Source organism: Bos javanicus, chromosome X (assembly GCF_032452875.1).
Source record: "Bos javanicus breed banteng chromosome X, ARS-OSU_banteng_1.0, whole genome shotgun sequence".
Lineage (NCBI taxonomy): Eukaryota > Metazoa > Chordata > Mammalia > Artiodactyla > Bovidae > Bos > Bos javanicus.
Window position 1 is genome coordinate 70,893,356 of NC_083897.1, and position 25,796 is coordinate 70,919,151.

The 25,796-nt window shown below is 37.0% G+C and overlaps 1 protein-coding gene across 1 annotated transcript in view; it reads right to left on the minus strand.

The window, feature by feature from the left end:
• Positions 1–5,170: 5,170 nt before the first annotated feature.
• CYLC1 (cylicin 1) overlaps positions 5,171–25,796 on the minus strand; it is a 44,199-nt gene continuing 23,573 nt past the window's right edge. Inside the window, exons 3-6 of the mRNA XM_061409599.1 lie at positions 23,306–23,346; positions 18,052–18,170; positions 14,761–16,506; positions 5,171–5,327 (exon numbers count right to left, since the gene is read on the minus strand). Of these exons, the coding sequence (XP_061265583.1) occupies positions 5,295–5,327; positions 14,761–16,506; positions 18,052–18,170; positions 23,306–23,346 (1,939 nt within the window). The 3' untranslated portion in view covers positions 5,171–5,294. The remainder of the gene's footprint in view (positions 5,328–14,760; positions 16,507–18,051; positions 18,171–23,305; positions 23,347–25,796) is intronic.

Sequence of the window (25,796 nt, forward strand, 5' to 3'; positions counted from 1 at the left end):
GTTTTTCCTATGTTCTCCTCTAGGAGTTTTTTTTTTTTTTTTTTAACTTTACAATATTGTATTGGTTTTGCCATACATCAACATGAATCTGCCACGGGTGTACACATGTTCATATTTTCTGGTCCTACCTTTAGATCTTTAATCCATTTCGAGTTTACTTTTGTGTATGATGTTAGAAAGTGTTGTAGTTTCATTCTTTTACTAGTGGTTGACCAGTTTTCCCAGCACCACTTGTTAAAGAGATTGTCTTTTCTCCATTGTATATTCTTGCCTCCTTTGTCAAAGATAAGGTGTCCATAGGTGTGTGGATTTATCTCTGGGCTTTCTGTTTTGTTCCATTGATCTATATTTCTGTCTTTGTGCCAGTACCATACTGTCTTGATGACCGTGGCTTTGTAGTAGAGCCTGAAGGCAGGCATGTTGATTCCTCCGGTTCCATTCTTCTTTCCCAAGATGCTTTGGCTATTCGAGGTTTTTGTATTTCCATACAAATCGTGAAATTATTTGTTCTAGCTCTGTGAAAAATACCATTGGTAGCTTGACCAGGATTGCATTGAATCTATAGATTGCTTTGGGTAGTATACTCATTTTCACTATATTGATTCTTCCAATCCATGAACATGGTATATTTCTCCATTTATTAGTATTCTCTTTGATTTCTTTCACCAGTATTTTATAGTTTTCTATATATAGGTCTTTAGTTTCTTTAGGTAGATATATTCCTAAGTATTTTATTCTTTTTATTGCAATGGTGAATGGAATTGTTACCTTAGTTTCTCTTTCTATTTTCTCATTATTAGTGTATAGGAATGCAAGGGATTTCTGTGTGTTGATTTTATATCCTGCAACTTTACTGTATTCATTGATTAGCTCTAGCAATTTTCTGGTAGAGTCTTTAGGGTTTTCTATGTAGAGGATCATGTCATCTGCAAACAGAGAGAGTTTTACTTCTTTTCCAATTTGGATTCCTTTTATTTCTTTTTCTTCTGTGATTGCTGTGGCCAAAACTTCCAAAAGTATGTTGAATAGTAGTGGTGAAAGTGGGCACCCTTGTCTTGTTCCTGACTTTAGGGGAAATGCTTTCAATTTTTCACCATTGAGGATAATGTTTGCTGTGGGTTTGTCATATATAGCTTTTATTATGTTGAGGTATGTTCCTTCTATTCCTGCTTTCTGGAGAGTTTTTATCATAAATGGATGTTGAATTTTGTCAAAGGCTTTCTCTGCATCTATTGAATTAATCATAAGGCTTTTATTTTTCAATTTTTAAATGTGGTGTATTACATTGATTGATTTGCGGATATTGAAGAATTCTTGCATCCCTGGGATAAAGCCCACTTGGTCATGGTGTATGATCTTTTTAATGTGTTGTTGGATTCTGATTGCTAGAATTTTGTTAAGGATTTTTGCATCTATGTTCATCAGTTATATTGGCCTATAGGTTTCTTTTATTGTGGCATCTTTGTCAGATTTTGATATTAGGATGATGGTGCCCTCATAGAATGAGTTTGGAATTCCTCTGCAATTTGAGCAGGATAGGTGTTAGCTCTTCTCTAAATTCTTGGTAGAATTCAGCTGTGAAGCTGTCTGGACCTGGGCTTTTGTTTGCTGGAAGATTTCTGATTACAGTTTCAATTTCTGTGATTGTGATGGGTCTGTTAAGATTTTCTATTTCTTCCTGGTTCAGTTTTGGAAAATTGTACTTTTCTAAGAATTTGTCCATTTCTTCCACATTATCTATTTTATTGGCATATAATTGCTGATAGTGGTCTCTTATGATCCTTTGTATTTCTGTGTTGTCTGTTGTGATCTCTCCATTTTCATTTCTAATTTTATGGATTTGATTTTTCTCCCTGTTGTTTCTTGATGAGTGTGGTTAATGATTTGTCAATTTTATTTATCCTTTCAAAGAAACAGCTTTTTGCTTTGTTGATTTTTGCTATGGTCTCTTTTGTTTCTTTTGCATTTATTTCTGCCCTAATTTTTAAGATTTCTTTCCTTCTACTAACCCTAGGGTTCTTCATTTCTTTCTTTTCTATTTGCTTTAGGTGTAGAATTAGGTTATTTATTTGACTTTTTTCTTGTTTCTTGAGGTATGCCTGTATTGCTATGAACTTTCCCCTTAGCCCTGCTTTTACAGTGTCCCACAGGTTTTGGGTTGTTGTGTTTTCATTTTCATTCGTTTCTATGCATACTTTGATTTCATTTTTGATTTCTTCTGTGATTTGTTGGTTATTCAGCAGCGTGTTGTTCAGCCTCCATATGTTGGAATTTTTAATAGTTTTAATTGAAATCTAATCTTACTTAAGCATATGGTCAGAAAAGATGCTTGGAAAAATTTCAGTTTTTTTGAATTTACCAAGGCTAGATTTATGGCCCAGGATGTGATCTATCCTGGAGAAGATTCTGTGTGCGCTTGAGAAAAAGGTGAAATTCATTGTTTTGGGATGAAATGTCCTATAGATATCAATTAGGTCTAACTGGTCTATTGTATCGTTTAAAGTTTGTGTTTTCTTGTTAATTTTCTATTTAGTTGATTTATCCATAGTTGTGAGTGGGGTATTAAAGTCTCCCACTATTATTGTGTTATTGTTAATCTCCCCTTTCATACTTGTTAGCATTTGTCTTACATATTGCGGTGCTCCTCTGTTGGGTGCATATATATTTATAATTATTATATCTTCTTCTTGGATTGATTCTTTGATCATTTTGCAGTGTCCTTCTTTGTCTCTTTTCAAAGTCTTTATGTTAAGTCCATTTTATCTGATATGAGTATTGCTACTCCTGCTTTCTTTTGGTCTCTATTTGTATGGAATATCTTTTTCCAGCCCTTCACTTTCAGTCTGTATCCGTCCCCTGTTTTGAGGTGGGTCCCTTGTAGACAACATATATAGGGGTCTTGTTTTTGTATCCCTTCAGCCAGACTTTGTCTTTTGGTTGGGGCATTGAACCCATTTACGTTTAAGGTAATTATTGGTAAGTATGATCCCGTTGCCATTTACTTTATTGTTTTGGGTTCGAGTTTATACACCCTTTTTGTGTTTTCTGTCTATTGAATATCCTTTAGCATTAACAAATGCTGAGAGCTGATTTTGTGGTGCTGAATTCTCTCAGCTTTTGCTTGTCTGTAAAGCTTTTAATTTCTCCTTCGTATTTGAAATAGATCCTTGCTGGGTACAGTAGTCTGGGCTGTAGATTATTTTCTTTCATCACTTTAAGTATGTCTTGCCATTCCCTCCTGGCCTGAAGAGTTTGTATTGAAAGATCAGCTGTTATCCTTATGGGAATCCCCTTGTGTGTTATTTGTTGTTTTTCCCTTCCTGCTCTTAATATTTGTTCTTTGTGTTTGGGTGGACAATTTTTTAGGCTCATTTGTTCAGTCTTGCTGTGGGGAGGGAGGAACGCTGCAAACAAACAACACTGGTGTCTGTGGGGAGTGATTGCAGTGTCTTGGCCACACTGGGTTTGCCCCCATCATGGCATGTGTACTTTCCCAGTCTATACTTGTTAGGTTCTAGGTTGCTGTGGTGGGAACTGTCTGATGCCAACCCTGGGTTGCATGCACTTCCCAGGTCTAAGCCACTCGGGTTCAGGTACTCGGGTACTCCACAAAGGCACAGACTTGGTTAGGCCTGCATTTTGTGCCCTTCCCCTGTCTGAGCAGCTCAGGTGACCAGGTGTTTGGTGAGCGTGGTCGGTGTGACTTATCACCTCCCCCGTCCCTGCCACTCAGTTTTCTGGGTTTACAACCAGTGCACCTTCTCAGGCAGATGTTGACCGTCCAGTATCCCAAGAAGTCTTGGTTAGCAAGAAAGCCTGCTTGCAGTTTGGTAGATGGTGCCTCTCTGGCACTGTAATTGCCCCCTTCCGGCTCTGGGTGTCCTTGCCTGCCTGTCTCCGGCGGGGGATGGGCTGGCCTGCAGCCGGCTAGCTCTAGTCAGTCCTTTGTTCTGTGAGTGGGCCTGGTGGTGTTTTAGGTTAGGGCTTTTTGCCTTTTTGCGGGGTAGCTATCCCACAGTCTAGTTTGCTATCCCACAGTCTGGTTTGCTATCCCAAGTTAGTTCCCTCAGATTGCCCTCAGGGCATTCAGGGCCAGGTCCTTACTCTAAGCAATGCAGCCCACGCCTCCCTGCCCAGCCCCCGCTTGCTAGTGAAGGATGCAGGCGTCTGCACTGCTTCTCCCTTGGGAGTTACCATTGGGCACTGGGCATGTAATCTGTGGGTTTTAATTATTTATTTTTCCTCCCGGTTATGTTACCCTCTGAGGCTTCAAGGCTTGCCAGACTCGCCAGTGAGAGTGTTTCCTGGTGTTTGGAAACTTCTCTCTTTTTTAAGACTCCCTTCCCAGGATGGACCTCCGTCCCTACCTCTTTGTCTCTCTTTTTATCTTTTCTAAATTTCCCTATCTCCTTTTGAAGACAATGGGATGATTTTTCTGGGTGCCTGATGTCCTCTACTGGCATTCAGAAGTTGTTTTGTGAAATTTGCTCACCGTTCAAATGTTCTTTTGATGAATTTGTTGGGGAGAAAGTGGTCTCCCCATCCTATTCCTCTGCCATCTTAGGACCGCCTCTCAAAATGCATTTCTAAAGATGGTCTAAAGTCGGGTTTGAAAGAGCAAAGTCAGGAAGAAAGAGCAACTACAAGATATGCAGTGTAATTGTATGTCTATATGCATGCATGGATGCATGCATGTATCTTTCCTTCCACATGCAGAAGGAATATGAAAAGCATATTCATAGGAATTTGTATAATGATTGATAAGCATAGTTTATCCTCCTATGGTCACTTGCAGTTTATCATTAAAAAATAATAAACTAAAGAGATAATTTCTAAAGATAAATGATAGCATTTGGAATATTTTTTATGTATGTGGGTGGTGGGGATTATAATCTACATATATCTCTGTTTATTTTAATGGTGTGAAAGATCTGGTTCTTTCCATTTTCTTTATTTTTTTTTCTAAATATAAAGTAAAACAGAAATTTAACAGAACATGTAAGAGAATCCCAAAGAACATTGCTGTTACAACCTGAACACAGAAGTAGCTTCTAAAGTGAAGTGATGTAAAATGCTGCAAACCTTTGTCTTGAGTAGATCAGGCTTTTAGTAAATAAATCATACACCTCTATACATCACCTTTATAAATTACATGTAAAAAAATCAACTCCTTGTGCTCACAGAAGACTTGTTTTTATTTATTACAGTTCCACAGAAGTAGAAATGCTCATTTGAGAGTAGCTGTTGTTAACTGTGGTAAGGCCATTCTGTGAAATGAAGTGCTCAGTTGTTCTTTAAAGCAGCTTATGAATCCATTTTGCTTCAGGCTGAGGAATAAAGTAGAAAAAAATTAAAATAAATGGTAGCATTAAAAAGAAGCTAGTAATTATAGAGAGTTCCTGGTGTGTTAAAGACCACAATAAAACAGACAAGTGGAGGCAAAGTTGGATATAATTTTTATGTTTTCTTATTAAAAATGTAGATCCTTGAATCCCACCCTAGAGTTAGCATTAAAAGCCTGAGATGGGGTCAGAAATAGCATGTTTAATAATTTCTCTGCATGATCCTAATGTTCACTTCAAGATGTGAAGTACTGAATACTAGTCCAACCACCAGCATTTGTGTAGGAACCAAGTCCTAAGGAATGTTACATTATGAACACAACTACTTTAATGGACTAGGGCTTCAAAAGCTGATAATATAAAAACACAAAAATACATTTTAAATACTGATAGTCTCTCTAAATTCCACCACATTAATACAAGTGTTTCCACATTTGCACATTATTGTCTAGTGTTTGTACAGTAGTTGCAAATTTCATCTAGTTGCAAACCTATAGTATTTTCCTTTATATTCTTCCTTAACATTATAGTATAAACTTTCCCCTCTAAACTCAAGGTCTCACAACTAGTATTTCAATAAATAAATACTATGTTTTATATTTTAGTATGCCAATTTTTTAAATTTTCTACATTTAGTTTAATTCCAAATTTTTTGTCCTATAGACAGTATTGCAATTATCATCTCTATGCCCAGAGGTTTTTTTTTTTTTTTCCTTCTGCTGACTTGTTTTAATTACAGTACGTTTTTACTAATGGAATTACTGAATCAAATAGTACCATCCCATTTGTGACTCTTCCTACATAGTCCCATATAGGTCTAGAATAAATTTAACCAGTTTGTCTTGTTCCTCTTTTGCCATCAGCAGTGAATTAATGGGGTGTGTGTGTGTGTGTGTGTGTGTGTGTATATATATATATATATATATATATGTGTGTGTGTGTGTGTGTGTGTGTGTGTGTATGTATGTGTGTGTGTGTATATATATATATATATATATATATATATATATATATATATCTTACTTGGAACTTTTGAGGCTTCAGGGATAATGGTGTATTTATTCATTTATTCACTATTCAGAGAGTAGTAGCAGAATTTTTTCCATACATAAAAGAGTTTTGACAGTGTTCAGAAAATGGAAATTTGCCTAAGGAAGGCAGATCATGGAATTAGAGCTTATTCTTGACAATCAGACGTCAGCGAGAAGACATCAAAACTAATGGTGAGTGAGTGGAAAGGGTAGATTAGTTGCACACTTAGAGCAGAGCAAAGCAGCAGTGTATCAACACAGTTATATAACAAGTAAAAATAAATATCTTGAAACTATAGAATTTTTTTTAAATCAAAGATTCATCATGGAACAAATCAGTACTTTGTTCATCTTCCATTTATTTATAGTTTAGCATTTCTTAAAAAAAAAAAAAACAAAAAAACTTGAAACTGTAGTAGAGGTATCACAATTTTCTATTGCTGATTTAAGCCCCATAGCCTTGCATTATGCTTACTATGCCTGTTTCCAACTCTGTGTCACTCCCATCAACCTTTTTTTCTGCCTCCTGGTCTGGAAACTTTGTTTCTTCCTTCAGTTAATATTTTCAATGTCATACTCATATTCCATTTCATGATGCAATTTCATACACTGGTTTTGGTATTAACTAGCTGGGTATTCTTGATTAGAAACTTCTACCATTGCCTTTGCCTTTCAAAAATCTTTCTTATCTTTCATAATCCAGTTCCTATATCACTTTTTCACCCTGATTGAATGAGTGAATGAGTGTAAGTTAATTCATAAACTGGCAGACTAAAATTTCATACTATCTAGTACCATCTGGAGTTTTAAAAATGCCCAGCAATTATTTCATTCATTTCTTGCTAATTTCTAATAAATGACAAATAAATTGATTTATTAAATTAATATTGAATGCCAGCCACTCTCTTGGACATATAAGTAAAGAGTTTTTGTATTCACAGAGCTTACCTTTTACCAAAAAATACACAAAATAAACATAATAAATAAGTAAATTACATAGTGCAAGGTAGCAAATTTCATAGGAAAAGAAATAGATGACTTGAGGACTAGTATGCAATAGTGGGGATTTTTACAATTTAAAATTGTATGATTAAATTAACCTCATTGAAAAATTGATATTTGAGCAAATATTTGAAGAGAGAATTAACCACATGGAAATCTGAAGAAATAAGATTCTAGGTTGAAGTGTGGATCTATGCAAAGTCCTATTCCTGGGATGTATAGAAGGATGCCAGTATGGTTTCATCAGACTGATGAAAAGGTGAGATCAGAGAGAACAGCAAGTCAGATTATCTAGGATCTTATTGGCAATTGTAAGCATTTTGACATTCATTCTGAGTGAAATTAAGTACTAGAGTTTGTTGTTGTTCTCAAGTTTTGTTTCATTAGGTTTAATTTAACTTTGTTAATTCTAAGTATACATGTTAATACACTTTATCAATTAAATGATGTTCAATAAATTGAATCCATGTTGAGGATATGAAGAGGAAAGATTAGAAGCAAGAGATATCTTAGGAGGCTACTGCAGTAGTAAAGGAGAGAGATAATAGTGATGAGGACCTGGCTGGTACAATATGGTTCACAAGTGGTCAGATTTTAGATGTATACTGAGTCAAAAGGATCCAAGAAGGATTGTGAAAGAAAAATAATTAAGATGCTTCTAATGAACTATAATCTTATTCTTGATCTTCAAGAAAATGTATCTTGAGAATTTACTGTTTCCTTTCAGTCTTTGTTAGATAGCTGTTATCAAGATAAGGAAATTCTCTATTCCTTTTTAAATTGGTGTTTTCATCTTAAGTAAATGCTGAAATTTATCAAATACTTTTCCACACACCTGCAATTCCAGTTCTCAAGAATAAAGTAGATGAGGAGAGAACATAAAGATGGAAAGTTTGTGTGGTATTTTGACTGTTTGTATTCTCAGGGAGCTTCCCAGGTGGCTCAGTGGTAAAGAATCTGCCAGCCAAGCAGGAGACAGAAGTTTAGTCCTTGGGTCAGGAAGATCTCCTGGAGAAGGAAATGACAACTCACACCAGTATTCTTGCCTGGGAAATCCCATGGACAGAGGAATTTGGCAGACTATAGCCCATAGGGTTGCAAAAAGTCAGACATGATGTAGCAACTAAAAAACAGCAACAACAGCAGCAATATTCTATGAAGAAAAATAAAGTAAGATTCTGGGTTAGAAGAGTAACTGGACAGTTGTGGGAGGGGATAACATAAGATATAGTAAATCAGGGATGGCTTCTCCAAAAAAATAATATTTAAGTTGAAAAACCAAATGATGAGAAGGACTAGTCATGCAAAAACTGGGGAGAAGAATTCCAAGCAGAGGGAACAGTATATGCAAAAACTTGGCAAGAGAGCAATCTTAATATATATGAGAAGCAAAAATAATAGTAGTTTGGGTACGTCAAAAAATAAAATGGCAAACTGGTTCAAGATGAAGGTAGAAAATAGATGAGGATGGATAATTTAAGCATTGAAAGCCAGGGTAAGAAGCCTGAGTTTATTATGAATGTAAAGGGAAACCGTTAGTGTTTTAAGCAGTGGACAGTAGAGGCAGCAAGACTCTTGCAGTACTTCAGCAAAGATTATGATGAATATTGGGACCATTTAGGTAGTAGTAATTGAGATGGAAGAAGTGGACTGATTCAGGATATATTTTGGAGGTAAGGTAGACAAGTTTTAGTGATTGATCACATATGGGGGATAAGGAAAAGAGCAGAATCATAGATGATATCCAGATTTTAAAAGATTAAATGGGTGGATGGCAGTGCCATTTACTACTAAGATGGAGAATACTGGGAAGGATTAGGTTTTGAAATTGGTTAAGAGTGTTATTCATATATACTAAATTTGAGATGTCCACTAGAATCTACACTGAAACTTCCAAGGAGGTGTTTAGAATTTGGAACTCATTGGAAAGACTAAAGTTGGTTATGTTACTTTAGGAGTAATCAGTACATAAAAGACATTTAAAACTATTAAATTGGATGAACTTATCAAAGGAGAATTTTAGAGAGAAGGTCAAGGACCAAGTCTTAGATCATTCTAACATTAAAGGTGAGGAAGTGTAAGATATAATAAAGGTGGTGGAAAGCTACCAGTAAGTAGAAAGAACAGGATAGGATCAGATCAGATCAGATCAGGTCAGTCGTGTCCGACGGTTTGCGACATCATGAATTGCAGCACACCAGGCCTACCTGTCCATCACCAACTCCCAGAGTTCACTCAGACTCACGTCCATCGAGCCATTCAGCCATCTTGTCCTCTGTCGTCCCCTTCTCTTCTTGCCCCCAATCCCTCGCAGAATCAGAGTCTTTTCAAATGAGTCAACTTTTCGCATGAGGTGGCCAAAGTACTGGAGTTTCAGCTTTAGCATCATTCCTTCCAAAGAAATCCCAAGGCTGATATCTTTCAGAATGGACTGGTTGGATCTCCTTGCAGTCCAAGGGACTCTCAAGAGTCTTCTCCAACACCACAGTTCAAAAGCATCAATTCTACAGCGCTCAGCCTTCTTCACAGTCCAACTCTCACATCCATACATGACCACAGGAAAAACCATAGCCTTGACTAGACAAACGTTTGTTGGCAAAGTAATGCATCTGCTTTTGAATATGCTCTCTAGGTTGGTCATAACTTTCCTTTCAAGGAGTAAGCGTCTTTTAATTTCATGGCTGCAGTCATCATCTGTAGTGATTTTGTAGCCCAGAAAAATAAAGTCTGACACTGTTTCCACTGTTTTCCCATCTATTTCCCATGAAGTGATGGTACCGGATGCCATGATCTTCGTTTTCTGAATGTTGAGCTTTAAGCCACCTTTTTCACTCTCCACTTTCACTTTCATCAAGAGGCTTTGTAGTTCCTCTTCACTTTCTGCCATAAGGGTGGTGTCATCTGCATATCTGAGGTTATTGATATTTCTCCTGGCAATCTTGATTTCAGCTTGTGCTTCATCCAGCTCAGAGTTTCTCATGATGTACTCTGCATAGAAGTTAAATAAGCAGGGTGACAATATACAGCCTTGACGAACTCCTTTTCCTATTTGGAACCAGTCTGTTGTTCCATGTCCAGTTCTAACTGTTGCTTCCTGACCTGCATACAAACTTCTCAAGAGGCAGATCAGGTAGTCTGGTATTCCCATCTCTTTCAGAATTTTCCACAGTTTATTGTGATCCACACAGTCAAAAGCCTTGGCATAGTCAATAAAGCAGAAATAGATGCTTTTCTGGAACTCTTTTTTTCCCCATGATCCAGCAGATGTTGGCAATTTGATCTCTGATTCCTCTGCCTTTCCTAAAACCAGCTTGAACATCAGGAAGTTCATGGTTCACATATTGCTGAAGCCTGGCTTGGAGAATTTTGAGCATTACTTTACTAGCATGTGAGATGAGTGCAGTTGTGCCGTAGTTTGAGCATTCTTTGGGATTGAAATGAAAACTGAGCTTTTCCAGTCCTGTGGCCACTGCTGAGTTTTCCACATTTGCTGGCATATTGAGTGCAGCAGTTTCACAGCATCATCTTTCAGGATTTGGAATAGCTCAACTGGAATTCCATCACCTCCAATAGCTTTGTTCGTAGTGATGCTTTCTAAGGCCCATTTGACTTCACATTCCAGAATGTCTGGCTCTAGGTCAGTGATCACACCATCGTGATTATCTGGGTCGTGAAGATCTTTTTTGTACAGTTCTTCTGTGTATTCTTGCCATCTCTTCTTAATATCTTCTGCTTCTTTTAGGTCCATACCATTTCTGTCCTTTATCGAGCCCATGTTTGCATGAAGTGTTCCTTTGGTATCTCTGATTTTCTTGAAGAGATCTCTAGTCTTTCCCATTCTGTTGTTTTCCTCTATTTCTTTGCATTGATCGCTGAGGAAGGCTTTCTTATCTCTTCTTGCTATTCTTTGGAACTCCGCATTCAGATGCTTATATCTTTCTTTTTCTCCTTTGTTTTTTGCTTCTCTTCTTTTGACAGCTATTTGTAAGGCCTCCTCAGACAGCCATTTTGCTTTTTCGCTTTTCTTTTCCATGAGGATGGTTTTGATCCCTGTCTCCTGTACAATGTCACGAACCTCATTCCATAGTTCATCAGGCACTCTATCTATCACATCTAGGCCCTTAAATCTATTTCTCACTTCCACTGTATAATCATAAGGGATTTGATTTAGGTCATACCTGAATGGTCTAGTGGTTTTCCCTACTTTCTTCTATTTAAGTCTGAATTTGGAAATAAGGAGTTCATGGTCTGAGCCACAGTCAGCTCCTGGTCTTTTTTTTGCTGACTGTATAGAGCTTCTCCATTTTGGCTACAAAGAATATAATCAATCTGATTTCAGTGTTGACCATCTGGTGATGTCCATGTATAGAGTCTTCTCTTGTGTTGTTGGAAGAGGGTGTTTGTTATGACCAGTGCATTTTCTTGGCAAAACTGTATTAGTCTTTGCCCTGCTTCATTCCATGTTCCAAGGCCAAATTTGCCTGTTACTCCAGGTGTTTCTTGACTTCCTACTTTAGCATTCCAGTCCCCTAGAATGAAAAGGACATCTTTTTTGGGTGTTAGTTCTAAAAGGACTTGTAGGTCTTCATAGAACCGTTCAATTTCAGCTTCTTCAGCATTACTCATTGCGGCATAGACTTGGATTACTGTGATACTGAATGGTTTGCCTTGGAAATGAACAGAGAGCCTTCTTTCGTTTTTGAGATTGCATCCAAGTACTGCATTTCGGACTCTTTTGTTGACCATGATGGCCACTCCATTTCTTCTGAGGGATTTCTGCCCACAGTAGTAGATATAATGGTCATCTGAGTTAAATTCACCCATTCCAGTCCATTTCAGTTCGCTGATTCCTAGAATGTTGACGTTCACTCTTGCCATTTCTTGTTTGACCACTTCCAATTTGCCTTGATTCATGGACCTGACATTCCAGGTTCCTATGCAGTATTGCTATTTACAGCATTGGACCTTGCTTCTATCACCAGTCACATCCACAGCTGGGTATTCTTTTTGTCTTGGCTCCATCCTTTCTGGAGCCATTTCTCCACTGATCTCCAGTAGCATATTGGGCACCCACTGACCTGGGGAGTTTCTCCTTCAGTATCCTATCATTTTGCCTTTTCACACTGTTAATGGGATTCTCAAGGCAAGAATACTGAAGTGGTTTGCCATTCCCTTCTCCAGTGGACCATTCTGTCAGATCTCTCCACCATGACCCGCCCATCTTGGGTTGCCCCACGGGCATGGCTTAGTTTCATTGAGTTAGATAAGGCTGTGGTCCTAGTGTGATCAGATTGACTAGTTTTCTGTGAGTATGGATAGGATAGAGTCAAGTTAACTAAGTGTTTTGTGAAAGAAGAGGTTGGTTTAAATGATGCTGGACTATAGAGTAACATGAGGAGAGAAGAGAGCTCAGTATGTGTGACTACAAGAACATATTTCGTAATCTTGAAAAGAGCACTTTTAGCAAAGTGGTAGGGATGGAAGAGCCTGATTAGATGGTAGCTATACAAATTTAAGCTTATTACAGTGATGATATGAATATATGCAAGGCCAGAACATATCCTGAAAGTTTTTTTTTTTTTTTTTTTTTTTTACAATTAAAATTAATCCTCAGACTCAAGGATTTTGTTATATTTCTTATATTTTACATATTTTTTAATTTAACAATTTTTATTTAGAATTTTTATTGAAATTTACTTACAATATTATATCAGTTTCAGGTATTCTACATAGTGATTTGATATTTTTATACATTATGAAACAATCACAATTCTAGTTACCATTTATCACCAGTTATTATGATATTATTGATTATATTCCTTACACTATACAGTAATCACTATGACATTTATTTTATAACTAGAATTTTATATCTCTTAATCTTCCTCACCTATTTCACTTATCTTCACATCTGTCTCCACTATGGTGACCACCAATTTGTTCGCTTTATAAGTCAGTTTTTGTTGTTTGTTCATTTGTTTTGGTTTTAAATTCCACATATAAGTGTACATATTCTTCATAAAAACTACTTTTGGAGGAGAGTTCAGCTTTTCAAGGGTCTCTTTTTCTCAATTGCCTTAAAATTATCCACCAATATATTTTTATTCCTTAAAAATTTTGTTGCTTTACTGGTTATCTGCCCGTTGACTTAGAATGAGCCTTTAAACAATGGGGTCGTTAACCAGCTTTGTCACAAAGCTGACATTTTGAGTCTGCCAGGAGAAAAATGGACTTAAAATCAGCCTTTTTTGAAAGAGATAATATGGATTAATTAATGTCTCCCACAAATGTAAAATATATGAAGAGCAAATGGGAATCAATACATAAAGTTTTATTATAAATAAACCAAGGGTAGAAAAAACTTGGAATACAATGTAAAGTGAGATTCCCACCATTCAGAAGAGGAAATGGAAGCCCTTTAAAAGATAAGAACAAGAATGGGGGGACAGAGAGGGTGAGGAAGAAAGGGTGGGGGAAAATTAATTAAATATAAGGTCCAATCCCAGCCATATTTACAGATGTTCTGAATTTACCAGGACAGAGAACATGAAACCTACCATGCTGAGAATAGTCAATTAACACTGTGGGAAAGCAAAGGAAACACAGACTGATGCCCAGAAACCATGCAAATGAATCACATCTCAACCAAAGATCAGAGAGCCAACAAGGGAGGACAAGAATGGGAAGAGCAGACCTTCCATCCAAAGTGAGATGTTTAACTAAGCATCCCTTTACAGCCATGTTTTAAAGGAAGGGGGATTTAAAGGGAGATCCTCTGTAGGAGAACAATAGAAAACTTTAAAATTACAGATCCAAAGAGATTGGATCAACCTTGAAAATACTCCCCCCCGCCCCCCAATTATCAGTACTAGTGACAACTCATAAAGATATGGTTAAAAATTAAATAATTAAATATGCTTTTTGCATATCTGAATCCTAGTATGTTATGTTTCTATCTTGCTGTGTCTGAATTTGGTTGAGTTTTTACCATATTCAGCAACTTCCTAGGAAATGTATTTATATCCTACTAAAACATGCCCCTTAAAAATTTTAGCCATTTTCCTTTTTGTTCTTTCATAAGTGTGGGACAGTTAAACACATTTGTAATATGATCATTTTTACAAATAATTATGAAAAGTTTCTTAAAACCCAAGCCAGTTCTCTCTGCTCCAATCTAAATACTAGTCTTAACTTTTTGACATTTATTTTGCAACTCTTTTGGGTCCTGTGGAAGTACTCTATCTTTTCTCATCTGTGAGTCTCAAAATTGTCAATATTCCAGTAAAAGAGAACTAATCTGCAGAGAAAATATGAATTCAAAATTTAAAATATATTTTTCATTTTTAATCCAATTTTCTCTAAAAATAAAACAGAAGCAAACATACCAAAGGAGCGTATCTTGGCTTTGGAGGTGGAGGAGGCATCTGGCACCGACAGAGACGTTTGACTCTAGGTGATGGCAGTATAGGCTCACAAGGAGGTAGTGGTGGTCTTTCTCTTGATGGAGGAACTCTACCTGTACCTATTTTTTTTCCTTTTTCTTTGAATGTAGTCCTCCGGGATGGCATTTTGATTCCTCTTTTTGGTTCCACTGCATCCTTCTTTGAATCTGTAGATGTGGCATCTGATTCATCAACTCTCTTTTTAGACCCAGGTTTAAATAGAGACTCTTCAGATTCAGCATCTGAACTTTTGAACATTTCAGTCTTCTTTAGGTATCTTTTGGAAGACACATCAGATTCAGCACCACTAGACTCTGTGTCCTTCTTTGCAGTCTTCTTTGTGTCTTTCTTTGAATCTCGCTTAACCTTCTTTGACTCCCAATCAGACTCAGTTTCAGTAGACTCTTCGGACTTCATTGCAGGCTTTTTTTGGTCATCTTTCTTTAAATCTTTCTTATCTTTCTTTGAATCTTTTTTACTCTTTTTTGCATCCCCTTCAGATTCAGAATCAGCATCAGTAGACACAGCATCCTTCTTGGCATCCTTTTTCTTATCATCTTTCTTGCCCTTTTTCGAATCTTTCTTTGCATTCTTTGAGTCTCCAGATTCTGCATCAGTAGACTCTGCATCTTTCTTGGCATCCTTTTTCTTATCATCTTTCTTTGAATCTTTCTTGCCCTTTTTTGAATCTTTCTTTGCATCCTTTGAGTCTCCAGATTCTGCATCAGTAGACTCTGCATCTTTCTTAGCATCCTTTTTCTTATTATCTTTCTTTGAATCTTTCTTGCCCTTTTTCGAATCCTTCTTTGCATCCTTTGAGTCTCCAGATTCTGCATCAGATGCAGCATCCTTCTTAGCATCCTTTTTCTTATCTTTCTTTGACTCTTTCTTGCCTTTCTTTGTATCCTTTGAGTCTCCAGATTCTGCATCAGTAGACTCTGTATCCTTCTTTGCACCTTTCTTGGTGTCTTTTGTTGCACCCTTATCTTTCTTTGCATCTTTCTTTGCATCTTTTGAATCTACAGATTCAGCATCAGAGCCCTTCCCCTTTGCATCTTTTTTTGCATCCTTCTTTGTTGGCTTCTTTGAATTATTCTGTGAATAATTCTTTAACCACATATCAAATTCCATGGATTCAGCATCCGATTCCCCTAAATGCACCATTAAACCCACATTTGAACTATTTTTTGAGCAAGTCTCTGATATGGCATCAGAATTATTCTTTGAGCTCTTAGAGTACTTCGTACTTGTGGATTCAAAATCCATCTCCTTGGAATCTTTTGAATATCTCTTTTCTTTTTTTTGATGCTTTATTGTAACTGATATAGAATCTTTGGATTCTGGGTTTGTTTCTGATTTGGACTTTGACTTCTTAGATAGTTGACTTCCATGTGATGATTTTGATGGAGTTTTATCTGCTTTATTTCTTCTTTTAGGTTTCTCATCTACTTCATGTGGGCCTGTATCTTTCTTGGAAATTTTCTTCAAAGCTGTTTCTTTTTTGTCATCTTTGTACTTTTTAGATTCTGCCTTTTTAGAATGGGTTATATGAGTATAAGGATGTCTGAATGAGGCCTGTCTCCTGACGATTAAATTAATAGATGGACTTTGAAATTTTTTCCTTAAAGAATGCCTTATCCATATATGAGCTGGCTTCTGAAGTTCATCTAAATTTCTTTTATCATGTCTCTGAAAAAAATGGTTAGAATAATAAGTTTTTAAATGAGTTATATCTTTTTTATATTGAAACAAATAGTCTAGCTTTTCTATGACCATATATTTAGATTGTGTCTTGTTTCTGTTTCAACATTCTGTGTGTGTTTGTATGTGTGTGTGAGAAAACTCCACTTTGGAAATAAAATGAATTTAAGGAGAACCTCAGAATATCTTCAGCGATTCCTACTAAGATAAGAAGGGGTCCACAATGATTCATGACACTTCAGGACCTGGCCTCACAATAGATAATAAATTCCTTTAGAACTCCTACATGAGAGAGATATTTTGAAACATTTCATGTACCCTTCTGCCCCAAAATAGATAAAAAAAAAAAAAATAAGCTGATACTCTTGAAGTGTGTCATGATAATTCTTACGATAGTTTACAATTCTGCAGGCTTCTGGGTTAGCCTGATTTCTACTTATACTTTCAAGATTTTCTTACCAAATTGAGAGCCTAATATCTCTGCTGTGAAGCACTGCTGAAAATAAATACATAAAATAAAACAAGTGTCTTATTCTCATTAATTAGTGTAGCAGTTGCTGCTGCTGCTAAGTCTCTTCAGTCGTGTCCGACTCTGTGCGACCCCATCGACGGCAGCCCACCAGAGTTCCCCGTCCCTGGGATTCTCCAGGCAAGAACACTGGAGTGGGTTGCCATTTCCTTCTCCAATGCATGAAAGTGAAAAGTGAAAGTGAAGTCGCTTAGTCGTGTCCAACTCTAGCGACCCCATGGACTGCAGCCTACCAGGCTCCTCTGTCCATGGGATTTTCCAGGCAAAAGTACTTGAGTGGGGTGCCATTGCCTTCTCCAGTAGCATATTATAATTATTATTTTTTTATTTCTGTCCAAACATTTGTCAAGGCTGGTTGTCACAGTGACCATATAGACTAATTTTACATTTAGTTCTTATATTTCTTCCATTGTTATATGGAATGAAAGGAAGACCATGAAGAGAAGCACAAAACTTGGATCTCAATAGATGTAAATAAATGGCCCTTGAATAAACGCATTGACTATTGATCTGCTTTGGGAGATGCTTTTAAAACATATTTTGCTATAACTATGGGTGACCTCTGTAAGCTAACTTTTATTTTGGTTACTTGTAAGAATAACTCCATTTTATAAAAGCAATAGAAAACTGGAATCTCCAAGTATCTAGTATTTGAATGCTAGATTAAAGAAAACGTAAAGGCCCTGAAACCTCAAGATTGGCTCCTAAGACTCAAATTTTATATGTTTTTGCAGCTGGTAAACATTGCCTCAGAGATCCCACCAGTTTCAGTATTACATTCTCCAGCTTACCTAGCCAATGAGCTTTAAAATGCCTTTGAAATGGAGGAACACATATAAATAAAAGTTCAATAAGAAACAGTTGGGGACAATCTGCTATACAGGGAATTATACACCTAAAATATCTCCATCCTAAAGATATCAAAATTCAAATTATGTATTTTATTTGTATGTATGCATTGTAACATATTATATTTAGTTAAAAATGATCTTGTTGGTACTCACAGGAACTGTGACTTGTATTTCTGAAGGTCTTAATCTCTTATTTCCACCTGGCTGGGATGATTTGGGAAATGTTATAGTTAAGTATTGTTGATTCCGTATTTTTTTGCTTGATTCACTGACTGAAATGAGAGGAAAAGAAACAATTTTGCAGCTAACAGCCAGACTTTGATCAGTTCTGAAATATTGCTGAGCAAGAAATATAGTTTAATTTAAACTAAATTATAACTCAAAATATAGTTCCCCCCTCCTAGAGTTTATAGTTTACTTGCATGCCAGTTAAGAAAAAATAAAAAAATTATTAGTCCATTTAGAACCAAATTAAGTTTAAAATGACATTTGTAATTTTATTTTCTAGATTAAACCAATACATGTACTACTATGTGTAAAATAGATAGCTAATGGGAAGCTGCTGTATAACACAGGGAGCTCAGCTCGGTGCTCTGTGATGCCAGAAGGGGTGGGATGGGGGAGTTGGGGGAGGCTCAATAGGGAGAGTATATATGCCGGGCCAAGAGGAGCTACTCCACGTCCAAGGTGAGGAGCAGCGGCTGCACTTTGCTGGAGCAGCCGTGAAGAGATACCCCATGTCCAAGATAAGAGAAACCCAAATAAGATGGTAGATGTGGTGAGAGGGCATAAGAGGGCAGACACACTGAAATCAGAATCACAGAAAACTAGCCAATCTGGTCACACAGACCACAGCCTTGTCTCACTCAATGAAACTAAGCCATGCCGTGTGGGGCCACCCAAGACCGGTGGGTCATGGTGGAGAGGTCTGACAGAATGTGGTCCACTGAAGAAGGGAATGGCAAACCACTTCAGTATTCTTGCCTGGAGAACCCTACGAACAGTTTGAAAATGCAAAATGATAGGATACTGAAAGAGGAACTCCCCAGTTTGGTAGATGCCCAACATGCTACTGGAGATCAGTGGAGAAATAACTCCAGAAAGAATGAAGGGATGAAGCCAAAGCAAAAACAATACCCAGTTGCAGATGTGACTGGTGATAGAAGCAAGGTTCGATGCTGTAAAGAGCAATATTGCACAGGAACCTGGGATGTTAGCTCCATGAATCAAGGCAAATTGGAAGTCATCAAACAGGAGATGGCAAGAGTGAATATCGACATTCTAGGAATCAGCAAACTAAAAAGGACTGGAATGGATGAATTTAACTCAGATGACCATTATATCTACTACTGTGAACAGGAATCTCTTAGAAGAAATGCAGTAGCCATCATGTTCAACAAAAGAGTCCGAAATGCAGTACTTGGATGCAATCTCAAAAATGACAGAGTGATCTCTGTTCATTTCCAAGGCAAACCATTCAATATCACAGTAATCCAAGTCTATGACCCAACCGGTAATGCTGAAGAAGCTGAAGTCGAATGGTTCTATGAAGACCTCCAAGACTTTTTAGAACTAACACCCCAAAAAGATATCCTTTTCATTATAGGGGACTAGAATGCAAAAGTAGAAAGTCAAGAAATACCTAGGGTAACAGGCAAATTTGGCCTTGGAATATGGAATGAAGTAGGGCAAAGGTTAATAGAGTTTTGCCAAGAAAATGCACAGGTCATACCAAATACCTTCTTTCAACAACACAAGAGAAGACTCTACACATGGACATAACCAGATGGCCAAGACAGAAATCAGATTGATTATATTCTTTGCAGCCAAAGATGGAGAAGCTCTGATAATAAACTCCTTATTGCCAAATTCAGACTTAAATCAAAGAAAAGTAGGGAAAACCACTAGACCATTCAGATATGACCTAAATCAAATCCCTTATGATTATACAGTGGAAATGAGAAATAGATTTCAGGGACTAGATCTGATAGATAGAGTACCTGATCAACTATGGATGGACATTCATGACATTGTACAGGAGACAGGGATGAAAACCAACGCAATGGAAAATAAGTGCAAAAAAGCAAAATGGCTGTCTGAGGAGGCCTTACAAATAGCTGTGAAAATAAGGGAAGTGAAAAGCAAAGGAGAAAAGGAAAGATATAAGCATCAGAATGCAGAGGTCCAAAGAATAGCAAGGAGAGATAAGAAAACTTTCCTCAGCTGTCAATGCAAAAAAATAGAGGAAAACAACAGAATGGGGAAGACTAGAGATCCCTTCAAGAAAATTAGAGATACCAGGGGAACATTTCATGCAAAGATAGGCTCGATAAAGGACAGAAATGGTACGGACCTAACAGAAGCAGAAGATATTAAGAAGAGGGGGCAAGAATACACAGATGAACTGTACAAAAAGATCTTCACGACACAGATAATCATGATGGTGTGATCACTCACTTAGAGCCAGATATCCTGGAATGTGAAGTCAAGTGGGCCTTAGAAAGCATCACTACGAACAAAGCTAGTGGAGGTGATGGAATTCCAGTTGAGCTATTTCAAATCCTGGAAGATGATGCTGTGAAAGAGCTGCACTTATAATGCCAGCAAATGTGGAAAACTCAGCAGTGGCCACAGGACTGGAAAAGGTCAGTTTTCATTCCAATCCCAAAGAAAGGCAATGCCAAAGAATGCTCAAACTACGGCACAATTGCACTCATCTCACACGCTAGTAAAGTAATGCTCAAAATTCTCCAAGCCAGGCTTCAGCAATGTGTGAACCGTGAACTTCCAGATGTTCAAGCTGGTTATAGGAAAGACAGAGGAACCAGAGATCAAATTTTCAACATCTGCTGGATCATGGAAAAAGGAAGAGAGTTCCAGAAAAACATCTATTTCTGTTTTATTGACTGTGCTAAAGCCTTTGACTGTGTGGATCACAATAAATTGTGGAAAATTCTGAAAGAGATGGGAATACCAGACCACCTGACCTGCCTCTTGAGAAACCTATATGCAGATCAGGAAGCAACAGTTAGAACTGGACATGGAACAACAGACTGGTTCCAAATAGAAAAAGGAGCACGTCAAGGTGTATATTGTTACCCTGATTATTTAAGTTATATGTAGAGAACATTATGAGAAACGCTGGGCTGGAAGAAGCACAAGCTGGAATCAAGATTGCCAGGGGAAATATCAATAACCTCAGATATCCAGATGACACCACCCTTATGGCAGAAAGTGAAGAGGAATTAAGAAGCCTCTTGATGAAAGTGAAAGAGGAGAGTGAAAAAGTTGGCTTAAAGCTTAACATTCAGAAAACTAAGATCATGGCTCTTGCCCCATCACTTCATGGGAAATAGATCGGGAAACAGTGGAAACAGTCTCAGACTTTATTTTTGGGGGGCTCCAAAATCACTGCAGATGGTGATTGCAGCCAAGAAATTAGAAGACACTTACTCCTTGGAAGGAAAGTTATGACCAACCTAGATAGCATATTCAAAAGCAGAGACATTACTTTGCCAGCAAAGGACCATCTAGTGAAAGCTATGGTTTTTCTATTGGTCATATATGGATGTGAGAGTTGGACTGTGAAGAAAGCTGAGTGCCGAGGAATTGATGCTTTTGAACTGTGGTGTTGGAGAAGACTCTTGAGAGTCCCTTGGACTGCAAGGAGATCCAACCAGTCCATCCTAAAGGAGATCAGTCCTGTGTGTTCATTGGAGGGACTGATCCTGAAGCTGAAACTCCAATACTTTGGCCATTTCATGCGAAGAGTTGACTCATTGGAAAAGACTCTGATGTTGGGAGGGATTGGGGGCAGGAGGAGAAAGGGACAACAGAAGATGAGATGGCTGGATGGCATCAGTGACTCAATGCACATAAGTTTGAGTGAACTCCGGGAGTTGGTGATGGACAGGGCGGCCTGGTGTGTTGCAATTCATGGGTTTGCAAAGAGTCTGACACGACTGAGTTACTGAACTGAACTGAACTTATCTGATATGTATATTTATATCTGATTCATGTTGCCACTCAGCAGAAACTAACAGAACATTGTATAGCAAGTATCCTCCAATTTAAAAAAATAATGAAAATAATAGTTACAGTAATACAAAGAATAGGAATGGAATATAAAGATTAACTTTTTCCTTCCAAACATCTTCATCATCTCCACTACCTTCATTTTGTTTAGATTGCAGAGCATATGACTTCTTCTACAGTCCCCATAATAGCTATTAATAGCACAATAGCATAGTAGCTATTAACAGAGCATCGGCTAAATGTCTCAATTGATTAAGTGCTTAGGTTACTCCTCCTCTAACCTCAATGACATCCCAAGCCATAAAAACTAAGGCCACAGACCCAAATGCTTCATTCAGTTCTGACACCCTTATGGCATTGAAACATGTGTATTATTATGTGTGTAATGAATTGCCAATCCAGGTTCGATGCATAATACAGGGTGCTTGGGGCTGGTGCACTGGGATGACCCAGAGGGATGGGATGGGGAGGGAGGTGGGAGGGGGTTCAGGATGGGGAACACATGTACACCCATGGCGGATTAAAGTCAATGTATGGCAAAACCAATACAATATTGTAAAGTATTTAGTCTTCAGTTAAAATAAATAAATTTAAAAAATTAATAAAAAAACAAAAGAGAAAGGGCATGTACACATTTGAGGGCACCCAGAATAGAGTGATCAGGAGGATCAAGCCATCTGGAAGCTATCAAAGGAAGAAAAGTGGGATCATTTAGATAATTCTTCTGGAGATTAACAAGAGATGTGATCATTATACTCAAATATTTAAAGAGCTGTTACATAAAAGAGTAGTAGTAATAGTAGTAATAAGATAGCTGCAACTGCTAGCACATACATAGCACTTACTATATGCTGGACTGTGTTTTAAGCACTTTATATATATCAAGTCTTAGTCACTGCAACACTTTGAATTAGTTAATATTATTTATGATTGACTCCATTGTACAGATGTAGAAAAATAAAGCACCTAGAGAGGTTAAATTACTTGCCCCCAAATCATAAATTTAGCATAAGAGTTAAGATTCAAGCACAGATAGTTTGGCTCAAGAGTCCATGCTCTTAATTATAATGTCAGAGACTTCTTTGTTTCCTGAAGGAATAACTAGACTCAATGGATAAAATTTGTAGCAGTGCAGGTGGATTTCAACTCAATATATTAAGAAATTTCCTAAAGTTTTAGCTGTTCAACACATGAACTGTCAACTTTTTTCTTTCTGAATATAGAAATACTTTAAACACACACAAACATACCAATATTCATGCTTCTCTTAGATTTTAACAAAAAGTCAGGGTTTTTTACACTTTATCACATGGAATGGAAGAGACCAGTCATTTTCCCTAAAATTATTTTCAAATATAATTTTAATTCTTACTTGGTATGGAATTATCATATGTTTTGATGGTTATTTCTTGCCTGTTTAAAAAAGAAAATATTTTAATTGAATTTGTACTATGTCTAATAATAATAATAACGACTATTATTACTAAGATGCCTTTAATAGTAATGCTGTCAGAAATCTGATGTGTTCTCTGAATTCCATTATCTAAGACTGTTTAACTATAATCCACAATTCCCGTCCTCTAAATCAAGTTATAGATGTATATGACTGTATTTCTCATCAAAACTTGAATAAAAATAGACTATAGATCAAAACTGAAATAAAAACACTCCAGTTAAAATAAATAAATCAATTTAAAAAAACTTGGTAAAGAGAAGGAAATATAATCTTATGGGCATATCTAAATAAACTTACTAATGACAAATTTAACTTAGTAAAAAAAAACCCACTAATTTGAAAAATTCTATAACCTGCAAAATATCTTATTTAATTATATAGAGCAATAAATAAAATTAGTTCCCCTGCAATTTTCTAATGAAAACATCTAAATCAGTATGAACCATATATCTTCTAAATTCACTACATATATTTTGAAGACAACCTACCACATTTTAATATTCTTAGTATTTAAACCACTAATTATGTGTGAGAGGGGAACATATAAATGTTGATCTGTATTTTGAGTTGCTCCTACACATGGGAAAATTGGTCCACGGTATTTTCCATTTGGAAATTACACATGTAATATTGCAATGATTGTGTTGTTTATCAAAGACACACATGGTATAATTTGTTTTTAATTTTAAAATTTGTATCTTTTTAAAATTTTATTTTATTTAAGTATTACTTCCTTATTAATTAGCAGGAACAGTAGATTGTGACCATTGCTAATTCTGAGATTGTACTTGTGTGTGCTAAGTCACTTCAGTTGTGTCCGACTCTTTGCAACCCAGAGTCTCTAGGTGTGGCTCAATCAAGTCTATTTAAAAACTCTCACAGGTTATTTGGACACTCAGTTCTAGTTATGAATCACACTCAGTTCTATGTATGAATTCATGGTCTTGAAAAAGAAAACTTCATAGATTTTTGAAATAGTCCAAGCTTGTGATGTTTGCTTTTTCAAAAAAATAGATCAATGGTCTATTCATTTGTATTGAAACCACATTTATTCTATAGCAGAGCTAAAAGGTTAAATGTCCTGGGATCCTGGAAACTTAATTGTTTGAAAATTTGAAATGCTGGCTGGGTCACTGCCTTCACATACTGGGAAAAATACTTTGCACCTGTATTGTTTTTGACTTCTTTGCTACAGGCTAAAGTAATCTTTTTCAAACTTTCTTTTGAGCACAACTCAATGTGTGTGATATGTGGATAATTCAAATTCTACTGTAATAATATAGTTTATAAATCATGCATAGCCAGACATCCTGGAATGTGAAGTCAAGTGGGCCTTAGAAAGCATCACTACGAACAAAGCTAGTGGAGGTGATGGAATTCCAGTTGAGCTATTTCAAATCCTGAAATATGATGCTGTGAAAGTGCTGCACTCAAAATGCCAGCACATTTGGAAAACTCAGCAGTGGCCACAGGACTGGAAAAGGTCAGTTTTCATTCCAATCCCAAAGAAAGGCAATGCCAAAGAATGCTCAAACTACTGCACAATTGCACTCATCTCACATGCTAGTAAAGTAATGCTCAAAATTCTCCAAGCCAGGCTTCAGCAATACATGAACCATGAACTTCCTGATGTTCAAGCTGGTTTTAGAAAAGGCAGAGGAACCAGAAATCAAATTGCCAACATCTGCTGGATCATGGAAAAAGGAAGAGAGTTCCAGAAAAACATCTATTTCTGCTTTATTGACTATGCCAAAGCCTTTGAATGTGTGGATCACAATAAACTGTGGAAAATTCTGAAAGAGATTGGAATACCAGACCACCTGACCTGCCTCTTGGGAAATTTGTATGCAGGTCAAGAAGCAACAGTTAGAATTGGACATGGAACAACAGACTGGTTCCAAATAGGAAAAGGAGTACATCAAGGCTGTATATTGTCACCCTGCTTATTTAAGTTATATGTAGAGTACATCATGAGAAAAACGACTGGAAGAAGCACAAGCTGGAATCAAGATTTCCAGGAGAAATATCAATAACCTCATATATGCAGATGACACCACCCTTATGGCAGAAAGTGAAGAGGAACTAAAAAGCCTCTTGATGAAAGTGAAAGAGGAGAGTGAAAAAGTTGGCTTAAAGCTCAACATTCAGAAAACGAAGATCATGGCATCTGGTCCCATCACTTCATGGGAAATAGATGGGAAACAGTGGAAACAGTGTCAGACTTTATTTTTTGGGGCTCCAAAATCACTGCAGATGGTGACTGCAACCATGAAATTAAAAGACGCTTACTCCTTGGAAGGGAAGTTATGACCAACCTAGATAGGAAATTCAAAAGCGGAGACATTACTTTGCCAACAAAGGTCTGCCTAGTCAAGGCTATGGTTTTTCCTGTGGTCATGTATGGGTG